The following is a 10,672-nucleotide window of genomic DNA, read 5'->3' as shown; positions in this document are numbered from 1 at the left end:
AATTTGCACATTGATTTGAATGTAAATCAAGTCTAGCAGGACAGATGATGCAGGCAAGTCTACCACAGATACCAATTGAAATAGGACACATTCAATAACAATTTGTGTGATCTAATGGTATCCCTGTCGATAATCATTAGGCTAAGTGAACCTGGCCTATTTAAAATAACGAGTTGAACAGGATGTGCTGTGTGCATATGTCATGTTATTTCTGGGCAAATATAATTACATATTATAGCCTAGGTAATTATTGTAAATACACAATTTCCGGTGCTTTGGATGAAAAGTGCTCTTGAATAAATAGTCACTAATTTGTTCTGTATAGGATTATATTGTTGTTTTATGAGGCTTTGGGGATGGCTGGAGAAGTGGAGAAATCGGTCGCTGTGGGTAGCGGCAGAGCGCAGGCTTTCAGCAGGGGGCGGAGGGAGAGAGCTACGACAGCGCTTATCACACAACCAAGAAGTAGGACGAGTTGCATCCTAGCGCTACTGTCATTTGCAGACGGAGTACAGCTCTCGCCGCTTTTGTTCAGCCATCGCGCCCAGTGCTGCTAGCTAGTCAACAATGGTTTCTATCATTTCAGACCTGGACCCACTGAAAAACTGGAACGTGTTAAGGTAAGTCCACGTCCCGTTTTCTAGCTCGCCTTGTGAATGCAGCAGAAATGATAGGAGGGAATTGTTGTGAGACCCAACGTGCGGTGCTGGGTGGGACGCGGGGGGCAAAGGGTTGGTGAATGGATGTAGCGATTTGTTCTGCGGACGTGCCCACTTGCATTACATTGGCTTAAAGGGATAACGCGTTATTCTGGCATTTATCCCCTTTACACTTATCCAGAGTCAAATAAACTCGTGAATAACATGTGTATGCCTCTGCATGCAGTAGGCCGACAAAGGAAGTTAGTGGTAGTTTTGCGAGCCATTGTTAACAATGACTGGAAGTCTACAGGTACATTAGCAATGCTACCTGCAGTACAGCAGCAATACTGCGCCCTCGGCAGTTTAATTTTTTTGTTGCGATGTCGGGTCCTGTTTCGGTAAAGCTCTTGTTCTCTTTTCTCCCCCTCTCTTTCTGCTGTCGTGTCGGACGAATGCAAGCTGCTCATCAGCCCTCCATCTTATTAACCCTTGGTGATCTTCCCTCTCGCACCGTGGACCCCAAAGTTCCTCAACAATTTACAGTTGCCGATACCTACTGTAGACTATGGGCACCATCATCATCCTCACCGACCCGTCTTAGCCTAGACTACTGTCTTTGAGAGCTGCGTTATCACAACGCCTTGGGAGTCATATAGGCAACGTATATATTGCAAAGGATGCATCGAGTGGACATTTATTGTACGTTTATTATATCCCCGTCACATAGCTCTCTTTTGTTTATGAAAAACTGTCATTTACAGTTTAGCCTAAAACATGGCATGTTTTTTAAAGTTTTTTTAAACACAACATTGTTAGCTTAACAATGGAAGTTGAGTTTCTCCACTCCATCTCTGCACCTCCTGAAGGAATAAAAACGTTTGTTGCTTCAAGTTTTCACATCACATTTTCGAGCAATGTGTAGCCTATTTTCATTATAGTTCTCAGCAGGGTAATTTCTTGAAGGAATGTTGTGAAGCTAGCTGAGAAAATAACCTAGTTGCACTCAGAGCCGCTGGAAGTAGGGGTGCTGATGGGTGTTTACAGCACCACCTGAAAAATCTGTGGGGGGGGGGAATCAAATGTTTCTGAAAAAAATATTTTTCCACAAAAGTATTTTTCCACTGGGGCTTTAATAGTCCTGTATTAGCGACATCCACCCCCAAACTACTTCCCACAGCTATGCCTGCACCTGTGTTCCTCTGCTCAGTTCCTCTCTGTTTCCCTCCTCCAGGACTGTCTTACAGCTACACCACTAATATAGGCTACACCAATATATATGGCTCTGGGCTACACTAACACTCTACCCTAACCTTTCATATTACCATCTAATAGCCTACACCTGCAAAATGTCTATTAATGCATTCACTGTCATTTGACATTTTAGTCGGCATTTGTGACTTTTAAATGCTGGAATTTGAATATTGAAGACTTAATACTAAATAAGTCATGATAATTCCCTCGACGGACTCATCAGCAGACATGGTCTAGTTCTGATTCTGAAATTCTATTTTTGAGAAGCCACAGTGACGATGGAGCACGATGCTCCAGAAATCTCATGCAGAGCTCAAAAAGTCCTCTGTTTTATCATTCCCTATTTACATATTCCTTACTACTTACTAGAATTTCCTCATCAATAAATCAGGAATATATCTCTTTTATCACAGGAACCCTAAAGAATATGCTTATTGCTGCTGTGACTGTGAGCCTGTGAAGACGGAATGATGTCAGTCTAGCCTTATAGTGATGGCCCCATGGAGCCTGGGGCATGAAATGGCTTGTGGCACTGACCTGTACACACTCACATTAAAAGGTGAAGATGGGGAGGATGACCCACTGTTTCTCTACGGAGGCTATTTCCCGTCTTTCCTATTCCACTGATCTGTTTGGTTAACCAGGACGCCCCTCTGGGTGATCGAGAATCTTTGTAATATGTAGGCAGTTGGTACTTCTGATGAGTATATCAGGAATGGAATTCTTAACCTTTCAGTCAACTTTTGAATGTGTGAATGAAATAGTCTCTCTTTTCTAAGTGGACACACACACACACACTGCGCTGGTAAGTGGAGGGCGGGCCCCGATCATTGAGGGATGTAATCTGTTTGTTGAAGGACAGGATGAGAGATGGGTGATGAGGGGAGAGGATGAGGAGGGGAGTGATGAAGGAAGAGGGGAGAGGATGAGGAGGGGAGTGATGGAGGAAGAGGGGAGAGGATGAGGAGGGGAGTGATGAAGGAAGAGGGGAGAGGATGAGGAGGGGAGTGATGAAGGGGTATTTGTCTCTCTCTTTATTAAACCTCTGTTGCTTTAGATTAGCTGCAGGAGCAGCTGTCCCTCTCTCAAGACTGAGCATCTTAATAAAGACCAGCTTAGGGCTGGCCCTCCACACACACACACACACACACACATCCTCTTCTATCTCCCCCTTGTCTTTCTCTCTCTCGTTCTGTCTCTTCTCTTTCACTGTTAGCTTAGTGTATTATAATGAAGCAACTCTGTGCTTCTTCTCCGAGGCACAGCCGCATCTCCCTAATGAGGATCACCTCCGACAGACACACACACACACATACTTCACTAACATACAAACACATACCATTAAGACACCGACAGTCCCAAACAACTCCGTCACATACAATTAGCAGCACTCCCCGTGGCGTGGTATGATTTGTGCATGGTGTTATTGTGTGGTTGGATAATATGCAGGACGAAAGAAGTACAGTCTCTCCATTATCTTGGATGTTGTGTACACTGTGTTATCTTGGATGTGGTGTACACTGTATTATCTTGGATGTGGTGTACACTGTATTATCTTGGATGTGGTGTACACTGTATTATCTTGGATGTTGTGTACACTGTGTTATCTTGGATGTGGTGTACACTGTGTTATCTTGGATGTGGTGTACACTGTATTATCTTGGATGTGGTGTACACTGTATTATCTTGGATGTTGTGTACACTGTGTTATCTTGGATGTGGTGTACACTGTATTATCTTGGATGTTGTGTACACTGTATTATCTTGGATGTGGTGTACACTGTATTATCTTGGATGTGGTGTACACTGTATTATCTTGGATGTTGTGTACACTGTATTATCTTGGATGTGGTGTACACTGTAGCTTCTGATTTAGTTTGTTGAGATTATGTGGTCTCACATCCATATGGTTTTGCTCTCATTCCGGGAGCATTCAGCATATGACCGTCCATCATGCCCACTGCACTGTACGGAACGTGGGTTCATTTGCTGTTGTCAGAGGACACATTCCAGAAGATCTAATAGGAAATACATCTACTGAAGTTAGTTTGATATGATGTATCTGATGTGTGACCGATAGGGGAGGTTGGGTGGAGGTGAGTGGTGCTGAAGAATAATACCATTTTCATATGGAAGACTGTTAGAAAACCAACGTGTACTGAATGTGCCGATTTCAACCGAAACATAGTATTATATATAAGGTTCTCGATCTGTGTCTTAACGATAATCTGCCTGCTGCTCCAGATGGATGTGGACATCTGCACCCTCCTCTGGTCCCCCGGTCCTCTGGTCCTCTGGTCCCCCGGTCCTCTGGTCCCCTGGGTCCTCTGGTCCCCTGGTACTCTGGTCCCCCGGTCCTCCGGTACTCCGGTCCCCTGGGTCCTCCAGGCCTCTGGTCCCCTGGTCCCCTGGGTCCTCTGGTCCTCCGGTCCCCTGGTCCCCTGGTCCTCTGGCTGGACCTCAGCTTACTTCATCCTTATCTGATCAACTCCATGGTGTGGCTGCTGCAGCCTTTCCATCTGACTATCATACATTTATCACACACACACACACACACACACACGAACACACACAGGTATCGCATCCAGACAAAAACACAGTTTATCCGTGTAACAAAGCGTTGTTGTGTGGTGTAAAGCCTGTCTGTTGCTCTCGTAGTCAGCCTCTCCTATTCTGAAGAGCAGCACAGTTATTCCATAATGAGAAACGGCATGCTTATTAATTCCACCCGATTACATCCAGAATTACACTTAGCACGCACGCGCACACACACACACACGGAGCAATGACAAGGTAGGTCTGTTATTAGATTAGGGAGCGAGGAGAAGTCCGGTTTCTATTCTATTACAGGGCTGGTTAAATAACTGCTGGATGTGATGCCTGCCAATACGGGAATAATCCAGAGACAGAGACAGAGAGAGAGAGACAGAGAGAGAGAGAGACAGAGAGAGAGAGACAGAGAGAGAGACAGAGAGAGAGAGACAGAGAGAGAGAGACAGAGAGAGAGAGACAGAGAGAGAGAGACAGAGAGACAGAGACAGAGAGAGAGAGACAGAGACCGAGAGAGACAGAGAGAGAGAGAGAGAGACAGAGAGAGCGAGAGAGACAGAGAGAGAGAGACAGAGAGAGAGAGAGACAGAGAGAGCGAGAGAGACAGAGAGAGAGACAGAGAGACAGTAGAGAGAGAGAGCTTTTAACAATAAACAATTATTGTCTTCATGTAGAAACCCTTTGGAGTGTAAGGTAAAGATCTAGGACCGGAGCCTCACTAACTTTAGATGTGCGCGTGACGCACTGCCTCTCCAAGCAGCGTTGCATAAATCATGCATTAACGTCAATGGGAAGGACTTTTGCATGAACGTTTGAATTACCCACACACACACACACACACACACAGAGAGATCTCAAGTCTGGATTATTCAGACATGATAAATCGTAAACGGATGTTCATACAATCACACAGTGAGCCCTATGGGCCCTGGTCACAAATAGTGCACTGTGTTGGGAATAGGGTGCCATTTGGGGCGCAGCCAATAACAGCATCGATAAGCCAAAGGGTCTTTTCACCTGTGGCCAATCATGTAAATAATGTATTATCTGTCGCCCACACAAGTGCCCCGGTCTGGAAACGAAAGTGTATGTGACTTTGTTTTGTCACTGGGGGATTTGGGTATAGATGAAGGAGTCGGAGGATTGAGGGTGGGGGTTGGAGGATTGGGAGGGGGGTTGTTGAGGATTGGGAGGGGGGTTGTTGAGCATTTGACCCAGTGTTAGTTTTAATTAATCCAGTTAACTGTGGATCCGACTCAATGTAGCTTTATCCCCGAGACACAAATCTATCTATCTAATTACTGAGGCCAGTGTCTGTCTGATGCGGTTTAAATCTGCAGTGTGTGTGTGTGTGTATGTGTGTGTCCATAGCCTGCTAACCCCTGCAGGTCATAGGATTACACACACGGACTCTAAATCCACCCTGTGCTCCTGGCTTGGGTCTTTTAATCTGCACCTGTAATAATGCCCATGTGTCGCTGGTGTAGAGGAGTCGACCGCCGAACGCCGCCCAAACAGACTTCAGCGGAAGTCGTGACAGCACCCCAATGGATGTGCATTGTGTGGCCAGAACGTGACACCAGGCTGGGTAGAGACGGAGAGTGAGGCCCCCTTAAAAAAAAATACTACGCAAGTTAGTTAAGAACAAATTCTTATGTTCAATGACAGCCTAGGAACAGTGGGTTAACTGCCTTGTTCAGGGGCAGGACGACAGATTTTTACCTTGTCAGCTCGGGGATTTGATCTAGCAACCTTGTGGTTACTAGTCCAACACTAACCACTACCTGCCGCCAACCCTGGACCTAGTTGTTCTGGTTTGGAAATGGACATTTTGTGCTCAGCATTATTCTCAGTGTTTTAAGAGGGCCTCTCTGAAACAAAACATCAACTGTAAGCCTGGGTAATGCAATGACCTGTTTATTGTTTTGCGACAGGGTTGTTAAAGTGAAAGTGATGAATGGAGAGAGTGATGAAGCCACTCTGACCCGTGGCGTTGGAAAGGAAAGAGGTGAAGAGCAAACCAGGCAGGGTGGTAGACAGAGAGAGAGCAGGGGGAGAGGTCGGTTGGACCTGCTCGTCTGTGATGGACTCCGGTCGCCACGGCGATTCACTCTTCAGCTGGACCCCTGTCAATCAAAGCATTGTGACGCGGGGGGGGGGGGGGTATTGTGCCACTGCAACGAAGCGAACAATACAGTGTTCTGTGTGAATGGCTCAGACGAGGGGGGTGCGGGGAGAGGGGGATGAATCCTTCCATGTCAAACCCCCGGAATCAGTTGAAGATCATTACATATTTTACCTCAGCAAGCTGGATAAAAACGTGAGAGAGACGAAGGAGGGAGAGGAAGAGACTGAGAGAGAATGCGAACAGGGGAGGGGCATGACACCCATCATTATCACATATTGTTCTGAAATTGTTTCTGTAGTTAGAAACAGATAAGATTAACATTCTTGCAACATTATTTTGTTCAAAAGTAATTTTAAAATTAGGCAAATTGATTGCACCCAGTTTGGCCCCTTTAATGTATACAATTCACATTCTATTCAATAAATATAGTACCCAACATCTGATTTAGACCAAACTTCTTCCTACCATTAAGTCAAAAGACACCCATGGACCCCCTACATCTCACGCCAATTCCATAATCTGTTATCTGTCTAACAGGTGGTATTATAATAACAATAATAATGTGAATAATCTATTAAACTTCAATAGTGCCTTTCATAGAATCTCAAAGCAGTTCAAGAGCAAAAAAACAACAAGCAATAATCAGTGTCATGACAGGTCAACCAATAGAGGCCAAGTCTTCTCTCTGGAGATGGAGAGGGTTGGTTCATGGCTTGGTGGAAGGAGCTGGTCTGAGGATGGTAGATGATGGTGATGGAGTCTGCTGGTGAAGTCTGGGGACCAGCCTGAGTCTTATAGTCACTGGACTTCTCCTCCTCCAGTCTCACCCATTTGGCTGATGCCTCAGCAGCTCTGGGCTCCAGAAAGCTCACCACACGCAGTTCAGAATAGTAGCCAGTAGTTACAGTCTTGTTCCATAGCTGCAACTCCCGTACAGACTCGGGAGAGGCGAAGGTCGAGAGCCATGCGTACTCCGAAACACGACCCTGCCAAGTCGCACTTCTTCACACAATGCTCGCTTAGCCCGGAAGCCAACCGTACCAATGTGTCGGAGGAAACACCAACAAGGAGTTGTTGGAGCATGATGGGACAAGGACACCCCGGCCGGCCGAACCCTAACCCGGACGACGCTGGACCAATTGTGCGCCGCCTTATGGGTCTCCCGGTCATGGCCGGCTGTGACACAGCCTGTTATCGAACCCGGGTCTGTAGTGACGCCTCTAGTGCCTTACATGCTGACCACACCGCTCGCATCGCGTGCGTGAGCGTTGCAAAATACATTTTCTAAACAAAAACATTATCCAGCCAGCCAGCTAGCTAGCCAAAACAAAAACATTATCCAGCCAGCTAGCCAAAACAAAAACATTATCCAGCCAGCCAGCTAGCCAAAACAAAAACATCCAGCCAGCTAGCCAAAACAAAAACATTATCCAGCCAGCGAGCCAAAACAAAAACATTATCCAGCCAGCCAGCTAGACAAAAACAAAAACATGATCCAGCCAGCCAGCTAGCCAAAACAAAAACATTATCCAGCCAGCTAGCCAAAACAAAAACATTATCCAGCCAGTTAGCCAAAACAAAAACATTATCCAGCCAGCTAGCCAAAACAAAAACATGATCCAGCCAGCCAGCTAGCCAAAACAAAAATATTATCCAGCCAGCTAGCCAAAACAAAAACATTATCCAGCCATCTAGCCAAAACAAAAACATTATCCAGCCAGCTAGCCAAAACAAAAACATTATCCAGCCAGCTAGCCAAAACAAAAACATTATCCAGCCAGGTAGCCAAAACAAAAACATTAACCAGTCAGCGAGCCAAAACAAAAACATTATCCAGCCAGCTAGCCAAAACAAAAACATTATCCAGCCAGCTAGCCAAAACAAAAATATTATCCAGCCAGTGAGCCAAAACAAACATTATCCAGCCAGCTAGCCAAAACAAAAACATTATCCAGCCAGCTAGCCAAAACAAAAACATTATCCAGCCAGCTAGCCAAAACAAAAACATTATCCAGCCAGCTAGCCAAAACAAAAACATTATCCAGCCAGCCAGCGAGCCAAAACAAAAACATTATCCAGCCAGCCAGCTAGCCAAAACAAAAACATTATCCAGCCAGCCAGCTAGCCAAAACAAAAACATTATCCAGCCAGCTAGCCAAAACAAAAACATTATCCAGCCAGCCAGCGAGCCAAAACAAAAACATTATCCAGCCAGCCAGCTAGCCAAAACAAAAACATTATCCAGCCAGCCAGCTAGCCAAAACAAAAACATTATCCAGCCAGTTAGCCAAAACAAAAAAATTATCCAGCCAGCTAGCCAAAACAAAAACATGATCCAGCCAGCCAGCTAGCCAAAACAAAAATATTATCCAGCCAGCTAGCCAAAACAAAAACATTATCCAGCCAGCTAGCCAAAACAAAAACATTATCCAGCCAGCTAGCCAAAACAAAAACATTATCCAGCCAGCTAGCCAAAACAAAAACATTTTCCAGCCAGCTAGCCAAAACAAAAACATTAACCAGTCAGCGAGCCAAAACAAAAACATTATCCAGCCAGCTAGCCAAAACAAAAACATTATCCAGCCAGCTAGCCAAAACAAAAATATTATCCAGCCAGCGAGCCAAAACAAAAACATTATCCAGCCAGCTAGCCAAAACAAAAACATTATCCAGCCAGCTAGCCAAAACAAAAACATTATCCAGCCAGCCAGCTAGCCAAAACAAAAACATTATCCAGCCAGCTAGCCAAAACAAAAACATTATCCAGCCAGCGAGCCAAAACAAAAACATTATCCAGCCAGCCAGCGAGCCAAAACAAAAACATTATCCAGCCAGCCAGCTAGCCAAAACAAAAACATTATCCAGCCAGCCAGCTAGCCAAAACAAAAACATTATCCAGCCAGCCAGCTAGCCAAAACAAAAACATTATCCAGCCAGCCAGCTAGCCAAAACAAAAACATTATCCAGCCAGCGAGCCAAAACAAAAACATTATGCAGCCAGCTAGCCAAAACAAAAACATTATCCAGCCAGCTAGCCAAAACAAAAACATTATCCAGCCAGCTAGCCAAAACAAAAACATTATCCAGCCAGCCAGCTAGCCAAAACAAAAACATTATCCAGCCAGCTAGCCAAAACAAAAACATTATCCAGCCAGCCAGCGAGCCAAAACAAAAACATTATCCAGCCAGCCAGCTAGCCAAAACAAAAACATTATCCAGCCAGCCAGCTAGCCAAAACAAAAACATTATCCAGCCAGCTAGCCAAAACAAAAACATTATCCAGCCAGCCAGCGAGCCAAAACAAAAACATTATCCAGCCAGCCAGCTAGCCAGAACAAAAACATTATCCAGCCAGCCAGCTAGCCAAAACAAAAACATTATCCAGCCAGTTAGCCAAAACAAAAAAATTATCCAGCCAGCTAGCCAAAACAAAAACATGATCCAGCCAGCCAGCTAGCCAAAACAAAAATATTATCCAGCCAGCTAGCCAAAACAAAAACATTATCCAGCCAGCTAGCCAAAACAAAAACATTATCCAGCCAGCTAGCCAAAACAAAAACATTATCCAGCCAGCTAGCCAAAACAAAAACATTTTCCAGCCAGCTAGCCAAAACAAAAACATTAACCAGTTAGCGAGCCAAAACAAAAACATTATCCAGCCAGCATTATCCAGCCAAAACAAAACAAAAATATTATCCAGCCAGCTAGCCAAAACAAAAATATTATCCAGCCAGCTAGCCAAAACAAAAACATTATCCAGCCAGCTAGCCAAAACAAAAACATTATCCAGCCAGCCAGCTAGCCAAAACAAAAACATTATCCAGCCAGCCAGCTAGCCAAAACAAAAACATTATCCAGCCAGCTAGCCAAAACAAAAACATTATCCAGCCAGCGAGCCAAAACAAAAACATTATCCAGCCAGCCAGCTAGCCAAAACAAAAACATTATCCAGCCAGCCAGCTAGCCAAAACAAAAACATTATCCAGCCAGCCAGCTAGCCAAAACAAAAACATTATCCAGCCAGCCAGCTAGCCAAAACAAAAACATTATCCAGCCAGCGAGCCAAAACAAAAACATTATGCAGCCAGCTAGCCAAAACAAA

General features: G+C 44.9%; 1 protein-coding gene across 15 annotated transcripts in view; it reads left to right on the top strand.

Moving 5' to 3' along the window:
* Positions 1-425: 425 nt before the first annotated feature.
* The window catches only part of LOC115120621 (CUGBP Elav-like family member 2), a 297,017-nt gene continuing 286,770 nt past the window's right edge, over positions 426-10,672 (top strand). For 7 of the 15 annotated variants that reach the window (XM_065021637.1, XM_065021634.1, XM_065021630.1 and 4 more), the window contains exon 1: positions 437-620. In XM_065021637.1, coding sequence (XP_064877709.1) covers positions 568-620 — 53 coding nt within the window. In that variant the 5' untranslated portion in view covers positions 437-567. Of the gene's footprint in view, positions 621-10,672 lie in introns of all 15 variants that reach the window. The other 8 variants (XM_065021640.1, XM_065021639.1, XM_065021633.1 and 5 more) reach the window with 4 other exon arrangements.

Source organism: Oncorhynchus nerka, linkage group LG8, assembly GCF_034236695.1.
Source record: "Oncorhynchus nerka isolate Pitt River linkage group LG8, Oner_Uvic_2.0, whole genome shotgun sequence".
Lineage (NCBI taxonomy): Eukaryota > Metazoa > Chordata > Actinopteri > Salmoniformes > Salmonidae > Oncorhynchus > Oncorhynchus nerka.
This window is presented reverse-complemented; position numbering and strand designations above follow the sequence as displayed.